The sequence below is a fragment of the Dasypus novemcinctus genome, chromosome 7 (assembly GCF_030445035.2).
Source record: "Dasypus novemcinctus isolate mDasNov1 chromosome 7, mDasNov1.1.hap2, whole genome shotgun sequence".
NCBI lineage: Eukaryota > Metazoa > Chordata > Mammalia > Cingulata > Dasypodidae > Dasypus > Dasypus novemcinctus.
In genome coordinates this window covers 43,743,206-43,770,999 of record NC_080679.1, presented here as the reverse complement: position 1 = coordinate 43,770,999, position 27,794 = coordinate 43,743,206, and the positions used below count along the sequence as shown (strand labels likewise).

General features: G+C 37.4%; 1 protein-coding gene across 2 annotated transcripts in view; it reads right to left on the bottom strand.

Annotated features, from left to right (window-relative positions):
• The window catches only part of C2CD6 (C2 calcium dependent domain containing 6), a 259,407-nt gene that overhangs the window by 133,323 nt on the left and 98,290 nt on the right, over positions 1-27,794 (bottom strand). For both annotated transcript variants that reach the window (XM_058300370.2, XM_058300371.1), the window contains exon 10: positions 1,717-1,822. In XM_058300370.2, coding sequence (XP_058156353.1) covers positions 1,717-1,822 — 106 coding nt within the window. The remainder of the gene's footprint in view (positions 1-1,716; positions 1,823-27,794) is intronic.

Genomic DNA, 27,794 nt, shown 5'->3' with positions numbered 1-27,794 from the left:
AAATTTAAGATGACAAGAATAAGATGGATTTGTGAGATAAGCAATCCAAATGGCACTGTTTAAGAGTATATACTCTGAAAGTTGATGTTCCAGGGAGAGGATATCCAAGAATGAATTGAGTATTTGAATGATGAATGTATGAGAAGTAAAGATTACAAGATAAATGATAAAATATTATAAGTTCAAGGGGTATAAGAGGATATGCCCAGGAAATCTTACTTTTTCACTTAAACAGATTATGGCCAATGAATTGCAAAATGATAACTGCAGATCTTTACAAAATTCCAAGAAGAATTATAAAGTGGAGTCTTATCACTGAACTCCTATAAAAAGCTGACCCTCCAGTAAGAATCTGAAGTTCATAGTCCCTTTAAAGGTACACCCTACAAAATTTTCCCTAAAATACTAATTCTCCATTAGCAAATACTAAAACTTGTCCTACAGTAACACAATTCTGCCCAATTAGCATCAGAAAGGCATTTAAAAAGTGATAATATCAATATGACATGATTCTTCCTATCATTAAGGGTTGCAATCTTAGTCAATGTTTTATATATCTACTGAGAGTCCTGTGAATAATTTATTTCCAGATCAAAACATATAGGTTAGATTGTCCTAACAAATATTAAACCTTACTCACCTTTTATTTTAATAAGAGTTTAGTATCCACAATATGTAAAGAACACTTACAAGTCAAAAATAAAAAGACAAATAATACAATTTTAAAATAGGGAAGGACTTGAAAAGAAATTTCTCCAAAGAAGATATACAAATAGCCAATAAGCACATGGAAAGATATTTGACATCATTAGTGATGAGGGAAATGTAAATCGAAACCCCAGTGAGGTACCACTTCACTTCACACCTTTTAGGTGGCTTGAATCAAAAGGTCAGATAATAACAGTACTAGTGAGGTTGTAGAGAAGTTGGAATCCTTGTTCAGTGTTGGTAAGAATGTAAAATGGTACAGTCACTGTGGAAAACAGCTTGGCAGTTTCTCAAAAAGTTAAAAATAAGAGTTTCCATATGACCCTGACTACGTACCCAAGTGAATTAAAAACACATGTTCCCACAAAAACTTGCACACAAATGTTCATAGCAGCATTATTCATAATAGCTCAAAAGTAGAAACAACCAAATGTCCATCATTGATGATTATATAAATAAAATGTGTAGGTCTATATACTAGAATATTATTTGGTAATAAAAGGAAATGAAAAAATTGATACATGCTACAACATGGATGAACTTGAAAACATTATTCTAAATTGAAAGAGGTCAGTCACAAAGCACCATGTATTGCATGATTTCATTTATATGGCACGTCTAAAGTAAACAAATATATAGAGACAGAAAGTAGATTAGGCATTGCCTGGGGACTTCTTTTGAGGTTTCTTCTTGGGGTAATGAAAATGTCCTAGAATGATTGTGGTGATAGATACACAACTCTGAGAATATACACAAAGACCACTTTTAAATGGGTGAATTGTATGGGATCTGACTTACATCTCAGTAATGTTGTAAAAAATTTAAACTTATAAATTATTAGTCATTATTTATTGAAAGCCACATTCTTAAAACAGGAGTATATAAAACAATTTAAACACATACAAGGAGCAAATTATGAATATCTGTTCACCACTTTTAATTACCATAATCTCTTTTTAAAATAAAAATATTAAGAGCTACATATGGCATCAGTATTTTATTAATTACCTTAGTTTCTATATGTTCCAGGACTGGGGAAAGAATGTTTTCTATATAGCTGGCTTTTTCAAACCAAGTATTCAAATTTCTATATTCTTTTTTCATTTTCTCCAGCCTAAAGAAAAAAAATCAGATACAGATTAAATCATTTATAGATGACTTGAATTCAATGAAAAATGCTGGTCTAATGTATATGTACAGGACTCTGAAACAACAATTAGTTGATATACAATTTCTTTTCAGGTACACATTGAACATTTATGAAAATCGATCATTTAGAAGAGTATGAAGCAACTCTCAAAAACTCTCAACAAAATTCATAGAATCAGGAATGTACAGATCATGTACTTTGATGACAATTAAGTTAGAAGTAAAGTACAAAATGATAAATTAGAACATATATACGTTCTATGTATATATATTTGTAATTAAAAACACACTTCAGGATTGTGGCAAGATGGTATAGTATGAAGGTTCAGGAATAAATTTCTCCACCAGAACAACAATTACACAGGCAAGAACAGTCTGAATCAACTATTTCAAAACTGGAGTCCAGTAGAATATAGTACAGCATCCAGGAAAGAGCAAGAGGAAGAGGCTGGTAAATTATGGTAAAGACCAATAAGATGCTCTCTTGGCACAGGAATTACTGATGTCCATTTCCCACTACTGCAGCAGGCTACAATGGGGACTGGTCCCTGGTGTAGCTTGCAGATGTCAGAAAGGGCCATAGAAATTAACTTCCCCAAGATCTGAGGTGGGCATGGCCAGATCACTGATCACAGCTCTTGATTATTAACTTGAGATCACTGAAGGTCTGGTTCTGAGGGTCACCATTTTTTTAACCTGCCCTAGACATTAGCAGTAAGGAGACATAAAGATGATATCTTCCTCAGAATTGCGGAGGACAGTTGAAAGATTATTTGCTGGGTAGGTCAGAAACTGCAGCTTTGAGGAGTCATGGAAGAATCTCCTGGCACTCTTCCTGGACCCTCCCTCATCCCCGCTTCAGGTTAGTTTGGAGCTGGCCTGCACTCCCTTTGTTGATCCCTGGCCTTGTTGTGGCTGAGGAAGACTGACTTTGGAAACCTCTCTCCAATGCGACACCTTCCAGAATTTGCCCACCAGAAAAAAGCAGCTTGATTCCAACAAAGCAGTGTAAGAAACAGTTGAGGTGAATGGGTTGGGACAAAGGCTTACCCACTGAAATTCAGCAATGGAACTCCTAAGAGAGGAAGAAGGTCTGTCTCCTGGGAAGTAGCATTCAAACTCCTGTAATCAGGGGAACACTTATGCAAGCATAAGGCCAGGACAAGACCCAGGCCTAGAAAAGACAGGGAGAATCCTGAACTTAGCATTTGCCTTGGGCATACCTTCCTGAAAGAAGGGCTGGCATTAGAAAAAATCTCTGTCATATCAACAGCTGGTCTCAAGCTCAAGGAAAAGACATATCAGAGAATAAATCCCAGAGTTAACATTTTAGAATATGAAAAAGTACAGTGTGAACAAAAGATTACAAGACAAACAGAGAAACAGGAAATGATGGCCCATGATAAAATCCAGGAAACACCAAAAAAAGACCAGACTGTGGACAGACAGGAGAAAGACTTTGAAAAATGATCTTAGAAATGATCGAGGCAGCACCAGCAAGATGGCGGCAGAGTAAGGAGCTCCTAGAGCAGCTCCTGCTACAGGGCAGTTAAGAAACACCCAGAGCTCTCTGGAGCTAGCTGAAGCACCTGTTTGGGGGCTCCAGGAGACCAGAAGAGTATCGGGCAACATCCCTGAAGGAGTGGAAGGAGGAGACTGCCCATCTGCAGAGAAGACTCGTAAGTAGAGTGCTCTGCACCCTGGAGGCTGGTACCCATCCTCCACTGGAGGCACAAGCTGCCTTGGGAGCTGTTCTGCGGCTGAAATTGAAAACTCCACTTCCCAAAAATGGTGGAGGAAGAGACCGTTGGGCACCAATTTCAGTTACTGATGAGTAATTTCAGTGGGCTGCAGTATACTTCTGCGAACAGCCAAAGTTTGAGCCTGTCCAAGTCAGAAAGAGGCTGGGAGCCACCATCTTAACTCTGCACCTGGCATAAGGGGCAGCGGGGTGGACTGAAAATCCCAATGTGCTAGTGGGGACCAGCTTCTTTCTATCCAGATCATATGGCACCTCTAGCCGGGAGGCACCCAGTGCCACCTCCAGCCGGGAGGAAGTTGTGGGGACCTGCGCCAGCCTCTCTGAGAAATTACCAACCAAGCCAAAGAGGCTGGTGATTATCTTACTCTTGATGGCACAGGTCATCCCAGGAGCTAGTCTGTGGCTGGAATTCATAGCTCCATTTCCCAAAAACAGCAGAGGAGATGGTTGGCTGCTGATTTCGGCTACTGATTGGTAGACTCGGCTGGCTAAAATATAACCCTGAGAACAGCTGGGGTGTGAACCAGCCCAAGTCAGAAAGAGGCCAGTAGCTGCCATTTTGACTCCACCCCAGCCTGAGGGGAAGCTGGGCTGACTGAAACTCTCTGTGTCAGCAGGAACCAGTTTCATTCATGCAGATCAGCCTGCAGCCCTAGCCTAGGCTTCAGCCTGGCCTCTGGCAGGGAGAAGGCTGAGGAGACCTGCACCAGCCTATACAGGTAACTGCAGGTAACTTTGGTTGGCATAGACTGAAAGTTAGAAGTCTACCAGGGCAACTGCGGTCATCTTGGACACAAACTGCATAGATTGCTGCCCACACCTGCAGCTCCACCCCTACTCCAGGCAGAGGAGGAAGGGACGTGAAGCTTCATCAGTCTCTCTGGGCAACTACAGTCTAGGCTTGCTTGACTTGGATTATTCCACACAACTGTGACTCTGTACCCTGGCAAAGGAGAAAGTTGGGAGAAGCTTCATTGGTCCCTGGAGCAATGAGGGCAGCTTGAGCTTCCACAGCTTACAGCACCAACTACCTACATGCTTGACTCCTTCTGCATAGCCAGCAAGGGAGAAAGGATAGGAAGCCCTAAACTAAAGAGAAAAATTGCACCCAGAATAAATACTCTAATGAGCCAGATGCCAAGACACCAACAAAAAATTACAATCCACACCAAGAAACAGGAAGCTATGGCCCAGTTAAAGGAACAAGATAAACCTCCAGATGACATAAAGGAGTTGAGACAACTAATCAAAATATATGTTCAAACAAATATACTTAATAAATTCAATGAGATGGCTAAAGAGATTAAAGATATTAAGAAGATATTGGATGAGCACAAAGAAGAATTTGAAAGCATACATAGAAAAATAGCAGATCTTATGGGAATGAAAGGTGCAATAAATGAAATTGAAAAAACATTGGAATCATATAATAGCAGATTTGAGGAGGCAGAAGAGAGGATTGGTGTGCTTGAAGAAATGGCCTCTGAAAGTGAACATACAAAAGAACAGATGAAGAAGGAATGTAAAAAATTGAACAAGGTCTCAGGGAACTAAATGACAGCAAAAAGCATGCAAATATACATGTCATGAGTGTCCCAGAAGGAGAAGAGAAGGGAAAAAGGACAGAAGGAATATCTGAAGAAATAATGGTAGAAAATTTCCCAACCCTCTTGAAGGAAAGAGATATTCCTATCCAAGAAGCACAACATACTCCCATCCAAAAAAATCCAGACCAACTCCAAGACACATACTCATCAGAAACTCAAATGCCAAAGACAAAGAGAGAATTCTGAGAAAAGCAAGAGAAAAGCAACACATAACATATAAGGGATATCCAATAGGATTATGTGCTGATGTCGCACCAGAAACGATAAAGGCAAGAAGACAGTAATCTGATACATTTAAGATACTACACGAGAAAAACTTCCAGCCAAGAATCTTATATCCAGCAAGACTGTCTTTCAAAAATGAGAGCGAAATTAGAATATTCACAGATAAACAGAAACCGAGAGAATTTCTAAGCAAGATACCAGAATTTCAGGAAATACTAAAGGGTGTGCTAGAGCCTGAAAAGAAAAGACAGGAGAGAGAGGCCTGGAAGAGAGTCTAGAAATGAAGATTAAATCAATAAAAGTAACTAAAGTGTCAAAAGAGTGGTGAAAATAAAATGACAGATAAAACTCAAATAGTCAGGAATAAACTTAACCAATGATGTAAAGTACTTGTATTCAGAAAACTGCAACTCAGCGTTAAAACAAATTTAAAAAAACCTCCTAAATAACTGGAAGAACATTCTATGCTTATGGATTAGAAGACTAAATATCATTAAGATGCCAATTCTACTCACATTGATACACAGATTTAATGCAATCCTGATAAAAATAACACCAGCATTAATGAAAATTTTGAAAACAAGATCATTAAATTTATTTGGAAGGGTAAGGAGTCCTGAATAGCCAGAAACATCATAAAAATGAAAAGTGAACTCTCATCTCCAGACTTTAAATCATAATACCTACCTATAGTGGTAAAAACAACATGGTACTGGCCTAAAGACAGACACAATAGACCAATGGACCAAATTTATGGTGCAGAAACAGACCCTCACAGGTATGGTCAAATGACTTTTGACTACCCTGTCAAACTCATAAAGTTCTGACAGAACAATCCATTCAACAAATGGTGTGGAAAGAACTGGATATCCATAGCTGAAAGAAGGAAAGAGGACCCCTATCTCAAACCTTATCTAAAAATTAACTCAAAATGGATGAAAAAACTAAAAATAAAAGCAAGAACCATAAAAATTCTAGAAGAAATTATTGGAAAATATCTTCAAGTCCTGGTGGTAGGTGGTGGATTCTTAAAGGACATAAGAGGAGGACTGAGTGAACTACTTAAGTTTAATGTATGTAGAAATTTTAATTAGCTTTACTGTAAAAGTGTGGAAATGTAAAGAGTGGGTGGTAACACACAGTGAGTAACAGCTAGTTTATAAATGGGGATGTGACTGAAAATGGTAGCCTAGTTATGTAAATGCCAACTGACCAAATGCTAGAGAATAATCTAGGAATTGGATAGCACAGTAAACCAAGAGGTGGATGAGAATTATGGTTCATGGTATGGATGCAAGAGTGTCCTTTGTTAGCTAAAGCAAATGTGTATCACTACTGCAGGGTGTTGGGAATGTGGAGAAGCATGGGAAAAATACAGCTGGAGTGACCTAATCCATGGTTAGCAGTAATAATATAATATGCTTGCATCTATGCAAAACATGTACTGTGTTGATACTGAGGCAGTATGGAAAATGTGAGCCAAATGTACACTATGGACATGGTAGCAATAGATGATATTATTTTATCTATAGCAAATGACACACCACATTGCGGTGTGTTGATGGAGGGGTGTTGTTTGGCAATTCTGCATATGTGCATGATTGTTTTACAAGTTTACAACTTCTGTCATAAAAAATATATTTAAAAATAATAATATGGTGGGTTGGGGGAAAAACACACCAAATGTAATATAAGGACTATGATTAGTAGTAAGATTTTGACAATATTCTTTCATAATTTGTAACAAACATCTCATGACAATGCAAGGTGTTGGTGGAGGGTTGATGTATGGGACCCCTCTATGATGTTATGCATGTTTGCTTTGTAAGTTCACAACTTTTATTGTACACTTAATTGTTTATGTATGTTCATATATAAATGATATAAAGATAATAATAGGATTGGTTGGGGGAAAATACTTTGTTTAGTAGTAATATTTTGACAACGCTCTTCAATCATTAGTTAAAAAGATTTAACAATAATGCAAATTATTGGTGGTAGGGTGAGTTATGAGAGTCCTGTATGATATTATATATGTTTGTTTTGTAGTTTCACAACTGTTATTATACACTTATTGTTTATTTATGTTTATGTATGAGTGATATACTTAAATAAATTTTTAAAAAAAGATCAAGGAGGACTTCTGGGAAGATAGCATTAGAATAGGTAGGCATGGCTCAACGCTCTCACAAAAACAACAGGGGAAGGGCAAAATGCTGTGAGAGGGAGCTGTACTGGCAACCTCCAGATCAGGAGAGTGCTGCACATCCTCCAGGGGAACAAGAGTCAGAAAAAGGAGGAAGAAGCGAAAGTAAAAACTGTGAATACTAACCCCCATGGTCAGAAACCACATCCATCCCCCACCCTCAAGGGAAAGTGCCTGGATAAAACCCATGGCTCACTGCAGTTACCTGAGAGGGGAATAGACATCTTCCTCCCTGGGAAGAGGGAAGGTGCAGGGAGGGGCAGGGAGTGATTTCTTTTCAGTGAATTGAGCCAGCAGACTCCATTTGAATCTTGGCTCTGGCCAGACCAGAATCTTGGGCAAGTGGAGGCTGAAAGAGATACTCTAAGTGGAAAGATCCAGCAACAAGCACCATCTGCTGGCAGACCAGGAAACTGCAAGGTAAAAATGGTTATTAGGAGTCTTATCCCAAACCCCTTGAAGAGGACCTGTGCCCCACTAATGAGACCCTGACTCTATTTTGATAACTTAAGCTGGGCAATTTTTAAATACTTAGAGTAAGTTGAACCAAAAGTAAAATAAAAGCAGCGAAACAAAATTGAGAAGTTGACTATGAAAGTAAATTCACCAAAATATTCAGATGCCTAGACGTCAGCAAAAAATTATAAGCCTTACTAAGAAACAGTAATAAATGGTACAACCAAAGGAACAAACCAAAAATCCTTTGAGACACAGGATTTAAGATAACTAATCAATGATAGTCTCACAAATCTCCTAAATCGATTCAAGTTGAAGGAAAATATGACTAGAGAGATAAAGGATTTTAAGAAGACACTGGGTGGGCATAAAGAACAATTCAAAAGCCTTCAAAGAAAAATAACAGAGCTTATGGGAATGAAAGACACAATGGATGAGATTAAAAATACATTAGAAGGAAGTGGACATGGCCCAATGGATAGGGTGTCCGTCTACCACATGGGAGGTCTGTGGTTCAAACCCTGGGCCTCCTTGACCCTTGTGGAGCTGGCCTATGCGCAGTGCTGATGCATGCAAGGAGTGGCCTGCCACACAGGGGTGTTCCCTGCATAGGGGAGCCCCACGTGCAAGGAGTGCGACCCGTAAGGAGAGCCGCCAGCACGAAAGAAAGTGCAGCCTGCCCAACAATGGCGCCACACACATGGAGAGTTGACACAACAAGATGATGCAACAAAAAGAAGCATAGATTCCCGGTGCCACTGATAAGGATAGAAGCGGTCACAGAAGAATACACAGCGAATGGAAACAGAGAGCAGACAACGGGGGGGGGGGGGAGGGGAGAAGGGGAGAGAAATAAATAAATAATAAATAATAAATCTTTAAAAAAATACACTAGAGGCATATAATAGCAGATTTGAAATGATGGGGGACAGAATTAATGAAATCAAGGACAGGACGTCTGAACTTGGAAAGACAGGGAAACAGAAAGAAAAGAATGGAAAAAAATGGAACAGGGTCTCAGGGAACTGAATGACAATGGAAAATACACAAACATAAACATCACCAGTGTCCCAGAAGGGGAAGAGAACAGAAAAGGGGCAGAAAGAATATATAAGGAAATAATGACCAAAAACTTTGCAACCTTTCTGAAAGACATAGATATCAATATCCAAGAGGACAATGAACCCCAAACAGAATAAATCTGAATCGACCTACTCTGAGATACCTACTATTCAGGATGACAAATAGCAGAGATAAAAAGAGGATTCTGAAAGCAGAAAGAGAAAAGTAATGTATCACATACAATGGAACCTCGATAAGACTAAGTGCTAAGCTCTCATCAGAAACCACTGAGGAAGGAAGAAAGCAGTATGATTTACTTAAGGAGAAAAAGTGCCTAGAATTCTTTATCTGGCAAGACTGTCCTTCAAATTGAGGGTATGTTTAAAGTCTTCAGAGACAAACAGAAACTGAGAGAATATGTTATCAAAAAAAGACCAGATTTACAAGAGATAATGAAGGGGGTAGCCAAAAAAAAAAACAACAACACACACAAGAGACTTGGAGAAGAGTATAGAAATGAAGATTATTAAAAAGGGTAACTTAAAGGGTAAAAAGACAGACAATAGTAATATATGACAACAGAAAGCCAAAGGAAAAAATGGATGAAGTAATGCCTTTACAGTAATAACATAGACCATCAATGGACTGAATTCCCCAACTAAAAGACATAGAATGTCAGATTGGATAAAAAAAAAAAAATGAGCCATTTTATGCTGTCTACAAGGGACTCACTGAAAACAAAGACACAATCAGGTTGAAAAAGAAAGACTAGAAAAAGATATACACAGAAATAGTTTTTAAAAATTGAAGTAGTGATGATAATATCAGACAAAATAGATGTTAAATGCAAATCTGTTGTAAGAATGAAGAAAGTAATATTAATAAAAGGAGTAAATTCACTAGGAAGAAATAACCATAATAAATATTTATGCACCTAACCTGGGTGCCCCAAGATATATAAGACACACACTGGCAAAACCAAAGGAAGGAAGAGATGTCTCTACAATAATAGTTGGAGATTCAAGATACCACTCTCTGCATTGGACAGAACATTTGGACAGAGGATAAATAGGAAACAGAGCTTGAACAATATGATAAACTAGACCTAACAGATATTCACAGAGCATTACACCCCAAAACAGCAGGTTATACATTCTTTTCAGGTGCTTGTGGAACCTTCTCCAGGACAGACCATATTTTGGGTTACAAGACAGGTCTCAATAAAGGTAAAAATATTGAAATTATACAAAACTCTTTCTCTGACCATAATGGAATGATGCTGGAAATCAATAACAGGCAGTAAAAGGGAAAATTCACAAATATATGAAGAGTAAACAACACATTCTTACATAATTATTAGGTCAAAAAAGAAATAGGAGAAATCAGTAAATATCTTGAGATGAAGGAAAACAAGAACACAATATATCAAAACCTATGGGGTATAAAGGCAGTGCTGAGTGGGAAATTTATAGCCCTCAATGCTTATATTAATATTCAAATGCTTACAATACTTAAGAAACCAAAAAATACCTACATAGATGGAAGGACGTTACATGTTAATGGATTGGAAATTAAATATCATTAAGAGGTCAATTCTCCCCAAAACGATTTACAGATTCAATTCAATTCAAATAAAAATCCCAAGAGTCTTTCTGTAGAAATGGAAAAACCAATTATCAAATTTATTTGAAAGGGTCAGGGGCCCCAAATAATCAAAAAGGTCTTTACAAAGAAGAAGATCGGAGGACACTCACTTCCTGACTTTAAAGCATATTACTTAGCTAGAGTGGTAAGAACAGCATGGTATTGGCATAAAGATAGACAAATGACCAATGGAACCAAAGTGAAAACTCAGAAATAGACCCTCATATCTACAGTCAAGTGATTTTTTACAAGGCTATCAAGCCTGCCCAGTGGGGCCTGATCTGTCTATTCAACAATTGGTCCTGGGAGAACTGGATAGCCATATTCAAAATAAAGAAAGAGGCCCCGATCTCACACCTTATACAAAAATGAACTCAAAATGGATTGAGGACCTAAACATAAGAGCTACAATCATGAAACTCTTAAAAGAAAATGTAGGGAAATCTCTTCAAGATCTTGTGGGAGCAGCAGTTTCTTAAACATTACATCCAAAGCACAAGCAACAAAAGAAAAAATAGATATAAATGGGGCCTCCTCAAAATTAAACACTTTTGTTCTTCAAAACACTTTGGGGAGTGGGTGTAGTTCAGTGGTTGAGCAACTGCTTCCCATGTATGAGGTCCCAGTTTCAATCCTCAGTGCCTCCTTAAAAAAAAATAAAAACAAAAACACTTTGTTAAGAAAGTAAAACTAATCAGTGGGAGAATATATTTGGAAATCACAATCTGATAAGGGTTTGATGTTCACGTTACAGAAAGAGACCATACCACTCAACAATAAAAAAGAAAACAACCCAATTTAAAAATAGCCAAAAGACTTGAATATTCCTCCTTGGAGAAATACAAATGGCCAAAAGCACATGAAAAAATGTTCAACATCACTAGCTATTAGGGAAATGCAGATCAAAACTACAATAAGATGCCAGGTCACACCTTATAGATTAGCCATTATCAAAATAAAAGAGAGATAGAAAACTAGCAGTGTGAGAGGGTATGTAGGGAAATAGGAACACTCTTTCACTATTTGTGGGAATGTAGAATAGTATAGTCTCTGTGGCAGACAGTTTGGCAGTACCTCAAGAAGCTGAATATAGAACTGCCATATGATCCAGCAATCCTGTTACTAGGAGTATATTCAGGAGAACTGAAAGCAGGGACGTGAAATGATATTTGCATACCAATGTTCTTAGGAACATTTTTCATAATTGCTAAAATATCAACCAGCCCATGTCCATCAACTGATGAATGTATAAATAAAATGTGGTATATACATATAATGGAGCACTATTCAGCTGTAAGAAGAAATAAAATTGGGATGCACATGACAACAAAGATGAACTCTGAGGATATTATAGTGAGTGAAATAAGACAGACACAAAAGGACAAGTATTGGATGGTCTCACTAATATGAACTAAATATGAGTAAACTCATGGAGGTAACTCTAGAGTATATGTTACTAGGAGATAGAATGTGGGTTGAGAATGGGAGCTGATTCTTAATTTATGTAGTATTTTTAAAAAGTTTATTGTAAAAGTGTGGTAATAGATAGATTTGATGGTAACACATTATAGTGAGTATAATACTGCTGACTTATAAATGTGATTGTGGCTGAAAGGGGTAGTCTATGGACATGAATGTCAACTGAAATGAAGTTAGAGAAGAATCTAGGGAAGATACAGTGATTTTGGTGGTAGATGAAGATTGTGGTTAATAGTATAAATATAACAATGTTCTTCCTTTACAAAGTGTTAAGAATATGGCAATTCCTGGGAAAAGTACACCTAATGTAACTTATGAATGATAGTTTGTAATACTGTAATATTTTGCAGCAACAGCAAAAATGATATATCAATTCTAAGGGACACCAGGGGATATAAGGGGATATGGGATTTTTCCTTTCAGAGTTATGAAAAATTTCCTAAATTGACTGAGGTGATGACAACCCAACTTTGTGATGAAAATGAGAGCCACTGAGTGTATACTTTGAATGGACTGTACAAAGCATGGGACTGTATAATAGAGAATCCAGTGGTGGAAGATGGAATGTGGTAAACAGAACAAATGTGAGAATATTCTCTCATGAATTATAGAAAATGTATAATACTGTTACAGGATATTGATGATTAGGTAGGTTGGGGGAAAAATACACCAAATGTAAAATATGGGTTATAGTTAGCAGTAATATTTTGACAATGCTCTTTCATAGTTTGTAAAAAATGTTGCCTAACAATGCAAGGTGTTGGTGGTGGGGTGATGTATGGGAGCCTTGAATGATGATATGCATGTTTGTTTTACTATACACTTATTATGTATGTTCACGTATGAACAATACACTTCAATAAAACTTTATAAAAATGATCAAGGAGGGAAGCAGATGTGGCTCAAGTGATTGGGCTCCCATCTACCATGTGGGAGGCCCTGGGGTCAGTTCCCAGGGCCTCCTTGTGAAAGCAAGCTGGCCTGTGCCTGCGGAGAGCTGATGGCCCATGCCCATGGAGAGCAGGCACAGCAAGACAATGCAAAGAAGGGAGACAAGTAGACACAGAGGAATGCGCACTGAATGGACACAGAGAGCAGACAGTGAGCAAGTGGCAAGGTGGGGGGATAAATACAATTTTTAAAAAACATTAAAAAAACGATCAAGGACATCACAGAAAATATCAAGAAAGAGCTAAAGGACATCAGAAAAAAAAAAGAATAAGCAATATGAAAATTTTAATAAAGAGACAGAAAATTTTAAAAAAGGAACCTAACAGAACTACTGCAATTGAAGACCATAATAAATGAAATACAAAATTCCCAGGAGAGTTTCAATAGCAAACTGGAGTAAGCAGAAGAAAGAATCAGCAAATATGGGAGCAGAAAGAAAAAAGAACTATAAATAGTGAAAACAGTCTAAGAGACCTTTGAGACACAATCAATCTTAAAATATACTCACTATGGGAGTCCCAGAAGGAAAAGAGAGAAAGGGGCAAAATGAAGATTCAAAGAAATAATGACTGAGACCTATCCAAACTTAGCAAAACTCATTAATATGCATGTCCAAAAAGCACAGGAAAACCAGGAAAAACATGAAGAAGAATATAACCCATCTTAAATTGATCACACTTTCAAATACAAACTAAGGAGAGAGTTCAGAAAGCTGCAAGAGAATAAGCAACATCTTCTGTACAAGGGAGTTCCAATTACATTGAGTGCTGATTTCTCATAAGAAACTGTGGTGGCAAGAACGAATTGGGTTGAAATACTTAAAAGTCTGAAAGAAAACAAAAGATAACCAGGAATTTTCTATTCAGCAAGACTTTCTTTCAAAAATAAGGGAAAGATTAAGATATTCCCAGATAAACAAAAACTGAGAGAGTTCATCAATAAACCTGCCCTATAAACAATGCTAAAGAGATTCTTTCAAACTGAAAGGAAAGGTCAATACAAAGTGGATCAAACCAGCATAAAGAAATAAAGAACTTCAGTAAATGTAACCATTTGGTTAATTATAAACACCAATATTATCATATTTTATATTTTGGTATGCAACTCCACTTTTTATTTCCTACAGGTGCTAAAATGAAAATGCATAAAAAGTCATGATAAATTAAAGGTTTTGGACATACAATGTACAAAAAGACAAGTAGTAAAAAGTACAAAAAAGGTGGGGGAATGGTAGGGTATAGTAAAAGTTTATGTGTATGCTATTAAAGTCAAGTTGGAATGAAAACAAAAATGACTGCTATAGAGCCAGATGTAAAATCATTTTTTTTCAAGTTTATGAACTTTTAAAAATTATCCTTTTTTAAAAAAGATACATAGATCACACAAAAAGAATGTAAAATTTTAACTCCATGGTAACCATAAAAAAAATTATTTGAAAAATATATCCAGATAAAAATGGTAGGGAACTCGATATGGTACAACACAAAAAATCAAATAAATATAGAAAATGTCATTAACTGAAGAACTGAGGCACAAAAAAAGGGTATACATTTTACAAAGACTAAATAGCAAAATGGAAGAAAATCCTGCACTGTAAGTAGTTATTTTAAATGTAAATAGATTAGACTCTTCCTGTGAAAGAGATTGGCAGAATGGATATAAAAACATGACCCAACTATATACTCTCTGCAAGAGATTCACCTTAAAGACAAAAAGAGGATGAAAGTTATAGGATGGAAAAAAAATAAAGCATGCAAGTAGTAACCAAAAGAAAATTTGGATAGCTATACTGATATATGATAAAATAAACTTTTAGTCAAAAATAGTTACAGGGGTCAGACACAGTTAATTATATAATAACAAAGGGATCAATTCAATAAGAAGAGGTAACAATTATAAATATATACAAAACTAACAGCAGAGCCCCAAAACATATGAAGCAAATACTGACAGATATGAAAGGAGAAATTGACGGTTTTATATGAATACACTAATTTTAATAATGGATAGAATATCTAGACAGAAGACCAATAAGAAAATACAAGACTTGAACAATACTCTAAACCAACCATATCTAACAGACATATATAGAACATGTCACCCAACAATAACATACCTTCTCTCAAGTGTATATAGATCATTCTCCAGATAAACCATATCTTAGTTCACAAAACAGAGCTCAAAAAATTCAAGAATATTGAAATCATACAATGTAGTTCTCTGATACATTGGAAATAGAAAACAAGAACAGAGGAAGAAATGGAAAATTCACAAATACATGAAAATTAAATATTGTACTCTTAAACAACTAATGGGTTAAAGAGGAAATAACAGAAGTTAGAAAATACCTTCAGATGAATGAAAATGAAAATTAGAACATACCAAAACTTATGGGATGCAGCAAAGGTAGGTAGCTCTGAAATGCTTACAGCAAAAACTAAGAAGGGGCAAGATGGTAGGAGAGTAAGGACCTCCTCATCCTATAGTGCAGTTATTAATTGCCCAGAGTATCTAAATCAGCTGAGTTAGGAGCAGGAGACTAGAAGAGTATCCTGCAACATCTCTTGGAAGAATGGAAGGAGAAGACAGCCCATCTGCAGTAAAGATTCGTCAGCAGAACCCTCCACCCCATGGAGGCTGGTGCCCATCCACTGCTGGTGGTGCAAGAAGCAAGACACCTTGGTAGCTACTCCCAGCATGGAGTTGAATGCTGCATTTCCCAAAATGGAGGAAGAGATGGTCAGGCACTGACTTCAGCTACTGATTAGTAAATTTGGCTGACTAAAGTCCAATTCTAAAAACAGCTAAAGTTTGGACCTGTCCAAGTTGAAAAGAGGCTGTTAACCTCAATTTTGATCCCACCCCCAGCATGAGGGGAAGTGGGACTGATTGAATATCACAGTGACAGTAGGGAACAGTATCTTTCTGCCCAGGCTAGATTGCTGCTCTATCCTAGGGTCCTGCCCAGCTGCTGGCAGGGAGTAAGCTGGGGAGACCTGCATCAGCCTCTCTGGGCAACTGCAGCCACTTTTGGCTCACATGAACTAGACCACTAGACATATCTCTGATTCCATCCCTGCCCCTAACAGGGCAGAGGGAGGGACAGTGTTCCCTCAGCCTCTCTGAGCAACTTCAGTTACTTTCAGCCCACATAAACTAGATTGTTGGGCACTCCTGTGGTTCCATCCTAGTCCCTGACAGGGCAAGAGAGACAGTGCTCCCTCAGCCTCTCCAGGCAACTGCAGCATTGGCCCACAATGCTGGCTCCATCTCCAATCCTGACAGGGCAGAAGGAGTGCTTCACCAATCTATTTGGACAACTTCAGTTTTGACCAATAAAGCTTAGTTTCCTGCCCCAGGTAGGGGAAGAAGGGGCTTGGAGCTTCATCAGTGTCTCTGGGCAATTACAGATGATCTTGGCCAGCACAGCCTGGACCACTGCACACAGCCATAGCTCTATCCCTACCCCTGGGAGGGGAGAAAGGTGTGAAAAGCTTCATCAGTTCCTGGGGCAACATGGGAAGTGTCAGTCTTCACAGCTTACTGTACCAATTGCATCCTTGGCTCCTACTATGCCCACAGCAAGGGACAAAGAGCAATAAACAGATGAAAAAGAGCTGAAAAATTATAGATTGGCTAAACATAAGCCACTATAAAGTTCCAAATTAATTTGAACCAAGTATCAAAGAGGGGCTGAAGCAAAAAGCCAATCAAATAGAAAGCCCTAGACTAAGGAAAGAAACTAAGCCCAGAAGAAATACATCTAGGAAATCAGATACCAAGACACCAACAAAAAATTACAATCCATACCAAGAAACAGGAAGATACGGCCCAGTCAAAGGAACAAACTAAGCTCCCAGATGATATAAAGGAGTTAAGACAACTAATCGCAGACATTCAAACAAAACTCCTTAATAAATTCAATGAGTTGGTTAAAGAGGTTAAGGAAATCAAGATGAAACTGGGTACACACACAGAAGAATTTGAAAGCATACAAAGAAAAATAGCAGATTTTATGAAAGTCACAATGAAATTAAAAATACCATGGAGGAATATAACAACAACTTTGAATAGGCAAAAGAAAAGATTAGTGAGCTTGAAGGCAGAACTTCCAAAAGTGAACATACAAAAGAAAAGATAAAGGAAAGAATGGAAAAATTTGAACAAGATCTCAGAAAACTAAATGACAATACAAGACTTGCAAACATATATGTCATGGGTGTTCCAGGAGAAGAGAAGGGAAAAGGGGCAGAAGGAATATTTGAAGAAATGGTAGAAAATTTCCCAACCCTATTGAAGGACACAGATTTTGTGTCCAAGAAGAACAATGTATTCCCATCCAAATAAATCCAAATGGACCTACTCCAAGACACATACTAATCTGAATGTCAAATTCTAAAGAGAGAAAATCCTGAGAGCAGCAAGAGAAAAATGATTTGCATACAAGGAATGGCCAATAAGATTAAGTTCTGATTTCTTATCAGAAGCCATGGAGGCAAGAAGGCAGTGCTATGATATATTTAAGATCCTGAAAGAGAAAAACTGCCAGCCAAGAATCATATACCCAGCAAGACTGGCTTTCAAAAATGAGGGAAAATTTATAATATTCACAGATAAGCAGAAACTAAGGATTTGTACCAAGAGACTGGCCTTGCAGGAAATACTAAAGGGAGTGCTACAGCCTGAAAAGAAAAGACAGGAAAGAAAGAATTGGAGGAGAATCTAGAAATGAAGATTATATCAGTAAAAGTAACTAAAAGTGTAAAAAGAGTGGTGAAAAGAATAAATGATAGATAAAATCCAAAGGTCAAAATGGGTGGAGTAAGAACTGCCTTTACAATAATAACATTGAATGTTAATGGATTAAACTCTCCACTCAAAATACTCAGACTGGCAGAATGGATAAGAAAATAAGAGCCATCTATTTGTTGTCTACAAGAGACACACATTAGGCTCAAGGATAAAAATAGATTGAAAGTGAAGGACTGGAAAAATATATTTTATGCATGTAGTAACCAATAACAACAAAAAAGATGGAGTAGCTATATTTACATCAGATGAAATAGACTTTAAAGGAAAGCTATTATTAGAAACAAGGAAGGACACTACATATTAATTTTAAAAGTCAATTCATCAGGAAGAAACAACAATCATAAATGTATATGAATCCTAACCAGGATGCTGCAAAATACATGAGGAAAACACTAGCAAAACTAAAGGGAGAAATAGATGGCTCTACAAAAATTGTTGGAGATTTCAAAACACTACTTTCATCATTGGATAGAACACCTGGGCAGAGGATCAATAAAGGAGCAGAAAGCTTGAATAATCAATAAATGAACTAAATCCAATAAACATATACAGAACATTCCACCCCAAAACAGCAGGATATATATTCTTCTCAAGTACTCACGGATTATTCTCCAGCATAAATCACATGCTGGATCACAAAACAGATCTCAATAAATTTAAAAAGATCATAATTAAAAAAAGAACTTTCTCTGATCATAATGAAATGAAGCTGGAAATCAATAATGGATAGAAAAAGAGAAAATTCACAAACATATGGAGATTAAACAACACGCTCTTAAATAATCAGTGGATCGAATAAGAAATTGCAAGAGAAATCAGTAAATAACTTGAAACGACTGAAAATGAAAACATAACAAAATCTATAGGATTTGGTGAAGGCAATGTTGAGGGAAATTTATAGCCTTCAATGCTTACATTAAAAAAGAAGAAAGAGGGAAGTGGATGTAGTTCAGTGGTTGAGTGCCTGCTTTGCATGTACAAGGTCCTGGGTTCAATCCCCAGTACCTTCTGAAAAAAAAAAAGAGCTAAAAATCAATGACAGCTGGAGGAATAAGAAAAGAAAAGAAAATTATTCCCAAAGCAAGGAGAAGGAAAGAAATAGCAAAGATCAGAGCAGAAATAAATGAAATTGAGAACAAAAAAAATAATAGAATCAACAAAACCAAAAGTTGGTTTTTTGATCAACAAAACTGACAAATCTTTAGCTAGACTGACAAAGAAAAAAAAGAGAGATGGAAATAAATATAATCAGAAATGAAAATGGGGACATTACCACTAACCCCACAGAAATAAGAGATCATAAGAGGATACTATGAACAATGGTATACCAACAAACTAGACAATATTGATGAAATGGACAAATTTCTAGTAATATACAAACACCCTACACTCACCCTACAAGAAATAGAAGATTCAACAAACTAATGACAAGAAAAGAGATTCAAACAGTCAATAAAATCCTCCCCACAATGAAAAGTCCTGGACCAGATGGCTTCACACATGAATTCTACCAAGAATTCAGAGAAGAATTAATACCAAGCTTACTCAAACTCTTCAAAAAAACTGACAGGAAGGAACACTACCACACTCATTCTATGAAACCAACATCACTCTAATACCAAAGCCAGATAAAGATAGTATGAAAAAAGAAAATTACAGACCCATTTCCTTAATGAATGCAGTGAGAAAAATCCTCAACAAAATACTCACTCATCAAATCCAGCAACACATTAAAAGAATATTAATCATGATCAAGTGGGCTTTATCCCAGGCATGCAAGGGTGATTCAACACAAGAAAATCAATTAGTGTAATGTAAGACAATAATAAATCAAAGAAGAAAAATAACATGATCACCTCGATTGATACAGAGAAGGCATTTGACTAAATTCAACATTGTTTCTTTTTTTTATGTTTTACATTATTTTTTTATTGATTTTGTAAAAATATTACATTAAAAAAACAATATGAGGTCCCATTCAACCCCACCACCCCCACCCCACCACTCCCCGCCCCAGCAACACTCACTCCCATCATCATGATACATCCATTGCATTTGGTAAGTACATATCTGGGCATCTCAGCACCTCATGGTCAATGGTCCACATCATGGCCCATACTCTCCCACATTCCATCCAGTGGGCCCTGGGAGGATTTACAATGTCCGGTGATTGCCCCTGCAGCACCATCCAGGGCAACTCTAAGTTCCAAAGGCGCCTCCACATCGTTTCTTGATAAAAACACTCCAAAAGATAGGAATTGAAGGAAACTTTCTCAATATGATAAAGGTTATATATGAAAAACCCACAGTTAACATTGTACTCAAGGTTAAAGACTGAAAGCTTTGCTGTTGAGATCAGGAACAAGACAAGATGCCTACTGTCACCACTGTTGTTCAGCTTAGTGCTAGAGGGTCTAGCTAGAACAATTTTACAAGAAAAAGAAATAAAACTATTCAAACTGGAAAGGAAGAAGTAAAACTTTCACTATTCGCAGATGATATGATCCTATGCTTAGAAAATACAAAAAAAAAAAAATTCACAAGAAAACTACTAGAGCTAATAAATAGTTCAGCAGAGTGACAGGATACAAGGTAAATATGCACAAATCAGTAGTTTCTACACAACTGATAAGTAACCTGAGGAGGAAGTCAGAAAAAAAATTCCATTTACAATAGTGACTAAAAGAATCAAATAAAAACTTAACTAGGGATGTTAATGACCTGTATTCAGAAAACTACAATGCATTGCTAAAAGAAACCAAAGAAGACCTACATAAATGGAAGGACATTCCATGTTCATGGATTGGAAGACTAAATATTGTTAAGAAGCCAATTATACCCAAATTGATATGATTCAATGCAATCCCAATAAAAATTCCAACAGTCTTTTTTTGTCTTTATTTATTTTTAATGTTACATTAAAAAATATGAGGTCTTCATATACCCCCCCCACCCCCCTCACCCCACTCCTCCCATAACAACAACCTCCTCCATCATAATGGGACATTCATTGCACTTGGTGAATACATCTCTGAGCACTGCTGCACCACATGGTCAATGGTCCACATTATAGTTTATACTCTCCCCCAGTCCACCCAATGGGCCATGGGAGGACACACAATGTCCATAACTGTCCCTGCAGTACCACCCAGGACAACTCCAAGTCCTGAAAATGCCCCATATCATATCTCTTCTTCCCACTCCCTACCCTCAGCAGCTACTATGGCCACTTTCTCCACATCAATGCTACATTTACTTCCATTACTAATCACAATAGTTTCAGAACAGAATATCAATAAATCCACTCTAATACATACTCTATTCCTCCATTTTGTGGGCCCTGGGATGGTTATGTCCACTCCACCTCTATATCGAGAGAGTGCTTAGATTCCACTTGGATAATGGATGCAATTCTCCTGCTTGCAGTTAGGCACTCTTGGCTCCCTGGTGTGGTGGTTGACCTTCTTCACCTCCTTGTTAGCTGGCTGGGATAAGTCCAATAAACCAGAGGGTAGGAGTTGCAAGTCTGTTGAGGCTCAGGGTCTGGCTATCACAAGGACAGTACAGAGATTCAGGTCTCCTGAGTATACACTAAACCCCAGCACCAACCACAGGTCCGGTAAAAGTAACAGAAGAGGTTTGTGAACATGGAGTTCAGTGCCATGTCAGTTGGCCCTACTTTGGAGTTTGTGTTCCTGAGTGTGATGGACTTGGACTCAGATGTGATCTTTGTTCACAAGCTAACAGCCTTTTTAAAAGAAATGAAAAACTCAATTATCAAGTTTATTTGGAAGAATAACAGGCCCTGAATAGCCAGAAATATCTTAAAAAGGAAGAATGAAGTTGAATGATGCTTACTTCCAGATGTCAAATCATATTACCTAGCTACAGTGGTAGATAGCATGGTGTTGGCATAAAGAGAGACATATAGACTAATGGAACAGAACTGATGTTTCAGAAACAGACCTTCCATCTACGGTCAAGTGATTTTTGACAAGGCTGTCATGCCCACTCTGCTGGGGCAGAGTAGTATATTCAACAAATGATGCTGGGAGAACTGAATATTCATATCCAAAATAAAGAGGACCCTTATCGCATATGTTATACAAAAATTAACTCAAAATGGATCAAAGATGTATAAAAGATAGAATCATAAAACTCTGAGGAAAAAATGTAGGGAAACATCTTCAAGACCTGTTGATAGGGGTGGTATCTTAAACCTTACCCCCAAAATATGAGCAATGAGAAGAAAAAAAAAAAAAAAAGGATAGATGGGACCTTTTCATACTTAAATGCTTTTTGTGTTTCATAAGACTGTCAGAAAAGTAAAAAGGGTCTTCTGGGAAGATGGCATTGAAGTAGGTAGGCAAGTTTCAACTCTCTCACAAAAACAAGAGGAAGGGCAAAAAACTATCTGAGAGAGCTGCTGCTTTGGGGATCAGCAGACCAGGAAAATGCTGCACGTTTCTAGGAGCGAGAGGGACAGTGAGACAAAGAGGCCAAAAGAAAATCATGAGTTATTTGACCCTGTGGCTGGGAACAACACATAAACCCCACCTTGAAGACAAACAGTCTCAGTAAAACCCCTGGCTCACTGCAGCCAGCTGAGTGGGGAAAGGACATTCTCCTCCCTGAGAGGAAGAGGGAATTGGTAGAGGGTGGAGAGTGGTTTCTCTTCAGTGAGTTTGGCCAACTGAGCCCTCTTTGAAGCTCAAAAAGACCCCAAACAGCACTGAAGCAGCCCAAGAGAGAGGGGAGGGGGTTTCTGATCAGGCAGGCTGTCACACCCAAACATACTGGGAGAGATAGGAACTAGGTAATTGAGGGGGTAGGTGGAGAAGGCACCTAACCAGCCTAGGAGAGAAGGAAGCCAGGAGAGATAGCTGGCAAACTGTTAGAATCCCAGCTTGCCTGAAGAAAAGGGGTGAGGAGAGACAGATAAGTTCAGAAGCCTACCTAATCTGTAGAGTGGGTGTAGCTCAGTGTAGGATCACATGCCTTGCATACGCTAGGTCCCTGGTTCAATTTCTGGTACCTCCTAAGAGAAGGTATCCAGAGAGTGATCCACTGGGTTGTCAGGCACCCAGCCAGTGCATTATAACAAGGAAATTATAGACTGAGATTTTTTTTTGTTTTAGGATTTTCGATCTGATATTTTAGATAGATAGATAGATAGATAGATAGATAGATAGATAGATAGATAGATAGATAGATAGATAGATACTTTTTAAAAATTCTTTATCTTGTTAGCTAAAACTGGGTACCCTACCGTGGAGGTGACTGAATGATGAGCACCAGCAGCCTGAGACAATTGCTAGGGGTCTAAGAAGGAAGCCTCTTTTTCCTGAGTTGTTTTGTTGTTTGTTCTTTGTTGGTTTTTTCTTTCTTTTTTCCTATTTTTCTTTTCCTTAGTTTTCTCCTTCATTTCTTTCTTTTTCTTTCTTTCTTTTTTTCCCTCTTCTGTTGCTCTTCTTTCATTCTAGCTTTACTTGTTTGGTCTTCTTTTTCTTCTTCTTTTTCTTCTTCTTGTCTTTCTAATTATTTATTTTATTCTATTTTTTTCTTGTTCCATTTTTTCCACCTTTTTTATTCCTATTTCTTTGTATTTTTAAAGATTTTTCATTCTTATTACTTATATATTTTCCTGGATCATTTATGATTATTTTTCTTTCTTTATTATTACTATTATTCTTTTTCTTCTTCTCTCTTTCCTCTTCTATGGTCTCAATATTTTTTCAAGGGAACAAAGATAACTACAAAAATATAGAATAAGAGGAACCAAGTGTCAAAAAGTAACCATAACACAAAACAAAATAGAACCCTGAACTAGAAGTAGAAGCTAACCATATGAATAAGCCCATCAAGATAAACAGATGCTTAGACACCAACAAAAAATTACAAAATTCTAAGAAACAGGAAGACATGGCCCAGGCTAATAAACAAACTAAAACAAAACAAAACAGAAAGAGAGGCAGAACATAGAACAACTATTCAAGGATGTCCAAACAAATATTATGAATCAACTTAAGGAAATGAAGAGGTAAAGGATATTAAGAAGACACTGGGGTGGGAAAGTGTGGGAGGGAGAAAAGGTGGGATATATGGAATTCCCTATATCTATGATGTAATATATATGTTATCTAAAGCTTCTTTAAAAATAAATTTTTTTAAAAGACATTGGGGAAATATACTGAAGAAACTATAAACACACATAAAAAGGTAACAGATTTCATGATGATGAATGGCACAATGAAAGAAATAAAAAATATGCTGGAAGCACACAACAGATTTCAACAAGTAGTGGAAATAATTAGTGACATCAAAGATAGTACATCTGAAATCAGACAGAGAGTAGAACAGATAGATAAAAAAGAGATAGCAAAAATTCATCAGGGACTCAGGGAATTGAATGACAATACAAAACACACAAACATTTGCATTATAGGCTCCCAAAGGGAGAAGAGAAGGGAAAGGGGGCAGAAAAAGTGTTGAAAGAAATAATGGCTGAAAATTTCCCAATCCTTTTGAGGGACATGGACATACATGTCCAGGAAGCACAGCACACCCCAAACAGTATAAATTCTAACAGGCTTATGCCGAGACATGTACATATCAAATTGTCAAATGCTCAAGACAAAGAGGGAATACTGAAAGCATCAAGAGAAAAGAGGTCCGTCACATACAAGGGAAGCTCAATTAGATTAAGTGCTAATTTCTTATCTGTAACCATGAAGGTAAGAAGGCAGTGGTATGCATTGTTAAGGTGCTAAAAGAAAAAACAAAACAAAACTGTCAGCCAAGAATTCTTATCCAGCAAAGCTGGCATTCAAAAATGAGGGAGAGTTCAAAATATTCATAGAACATAAATTAAGAGAGTTTCTTAACAAGAAACCTACTCATCAAGAAAACCTAGGGAAGCAGATTTGGCTCAACTGATAGAGTATCCACCTACCACATGGGAGGTTCAAACCCTGGGTCTCCTGACCCGTGTGGTGAGCTGGCCCACATGCAGTGCTGATGCGTGCAAGGAGTGCCATGACACCAGGGGTGTCCCCCACGTAGGGGAGCCCCCCCACACAAGGAGTGCACTCCATAAGGAGAGCAGCCCCATGCGAAAAAAGCACAGCCTGCCCAGGAATGGTGACGCACACATGGAGAGCTGATGCAGCAAGATGATGCAACAAAAAGAGACACAGATTCCCAGTGCCACTGATAAGAATGCAAGCAGACACAGAAGAACACATGGCAAATGGACACAGAGAGCAGGCAATGGGGAGTGGGGGAGGGAAGGGGAAAGAAATAAATAAAAAAGGAAAAAAGAGAAAAAAGAAAAACTAAATGGAGTTCTGCTGGTTGAAAGGAAAAAACAGGAGAGAGAGGCCTGGAGGAGAGTATAGGAAGGAAGATTCTTAGTAAAAATAACCAAAAATATACAAAGAGAAATAAAAACAAAATATAACATATATAAACTTAAAAAAAATATGACCAATGTAAGTACTGCCTTAACAGTAACAACACTAAATGTTAATCAATTAAACTCTCCAATCAAAAGACACAGATTTGGCAGAATGGATAAGGAACTATGACCCATCTGTATGTTGTCTACAAGAAATTCACCCCAGACCCAGGGATGCAAGGAGGTTGCAAGTGAATGGTTGAAAAATGATTTTACATGCAAACAATAACCAAAAATGGGGCAGGAGTAGCTATACTAATATCGGACAAAATAGACTTTAAGTGCAAACCTATTGTAAGGGACAAAGAAGGACACTATATATTAATAAAAGGGGTAATCTATCAAGAAGAAAGAATAGTTATAAACATTTATGCACCTAACCAGGTGCCCCAAAGTACATGAGGCAAACACTGGTAAAATTGAAGGGAGAAATAGATGCCTCTACAATTATAGTGGGGGGACTTTAATACACCATTATTACCATTAGACGAAACATCTAGACAGGGGTCAATAAAGAAACAGAGACTTTGAATAATACATTAGAGGATCTATACCTAACAGACATATACAGAACATTACACCCAAATACAGAGGGATATACATTCTTCTTGAGCGCACATGGATCATTATCCAGGATAGACTATATGCTAGGCCACAGAAGAACTCTTAACAAATTCAGAAAGACTGAAATTATACAAAGTAATTTCTCGGACCACAATGGAAAGAAGCTGGAAAACAGGAAGGGGCAGAGAACCAGATTAGGCAAAGATATGAAAGTTAACACACTCTTAAACAATCAGTGGGTCAAAGAGGAAATTGCAAAAGCAATCAGTAATTACCTTGAAATGAATGAAAATGAGAACACAACATATCAAAACCCATGGAATGCATCAAAAGCAGGGTTGACCTACTCTCCAGTTCATTGAACTCACATAGGACAACAAACAAGGAGGTGAGGATGGACAACCACCTCTCCAAGGAACTGAGAAAGTCTACAACTGCAAGCAAGGAAGTCCTATCCATCAGCCATATGGGATTGAAGCCCCCTCACAGTTGGAGGGGGAGTGGGTGTAACTATCCCAGAATCCTTAGGATTGGGGAATAAGATATGACTAGAATGGATTTACTGGTATTCTACTATAGACTTATTAAGATTCTAGCAATGGAAAAATTGTATCATGGATGTGGAGACAGTGGCCATTTGAGGAGCTGAAGGTGGGGAGAGGGAAGAAGAGGTATAATATGAGGGCATTTTCAGGGCTTGGAATTGTCCTAAATGACATTGCAATGACAGATACAGGCCATTATATATCCTGCAATAACCTACAGAATTGAGTGGGAAAGAGTATAAATTACAATGTAAACTATAATCCATGCTTAGTGGCAGTAATTCACAATGTGTTCATCAATTGCAATGAATGTATCACACTTATGAAAAAAATGTGGTGAAAAGTGGGAGGTGTGGGGAGTGGGGCATATAGGGATCCATTATATATATTTTTAATGTAACATTTTATGTAATCTAAGTATCTTTTTAAAATAAAGTAAAATATATATTTTAAAAAAGCAGTGCTTAGAGGGAAACTTATAGCCATAAATGCCTATATTAAAAAAGAAGAGGAAGGAAAAAAAGAAAGAGCTAAAATCAAAGATCTAACTCCACACCTGGAGAACTAGAAAAAGAACAACTAATCTCAAAGCAAGCAGAAAGAAGGAAATAAAAATTAGGGCAGAGCTACATGAAATTGAGGGAAAAACAATATTAGAAAATTTTAACAAAACTGAAAACTGATTATTTGAGAAGTCAATAAAATTGACAAACCCTTAGCTAGACTAACAAAGGAAAAAAAGAGAAGATGCAAATACATAAAATAAAATATGAGGGTGGGGACATTACCACTGATACTACAGAAATAAAGACTATTATAAAAGGATACTTTGAAAAATTGTATGCCAACAAGATCAATAACTTAGATGAAATGGACAAATTTCTAGAAACACACAAGCAGAATACATTAATGAAAGAAGAAACTGATAAACTCAACAGACCAATCACAAGTAACATTATTGAATTAGTCATCAAGAACCTTCCAAATAAGAACCCAGGACCAGAAAGCTTCACAGGTGAATTCTATCCATCATTCCAGAAAGAACAAACACCAATCCTGCTGAAACTCTTCCAAGAAACAGAAGTGGAGGGAACACTGCCTAACTCATTCTATGAAGCCAACATCATCCTAATACCAATGCTACATAAAGATACCACAAAAAAGGAAA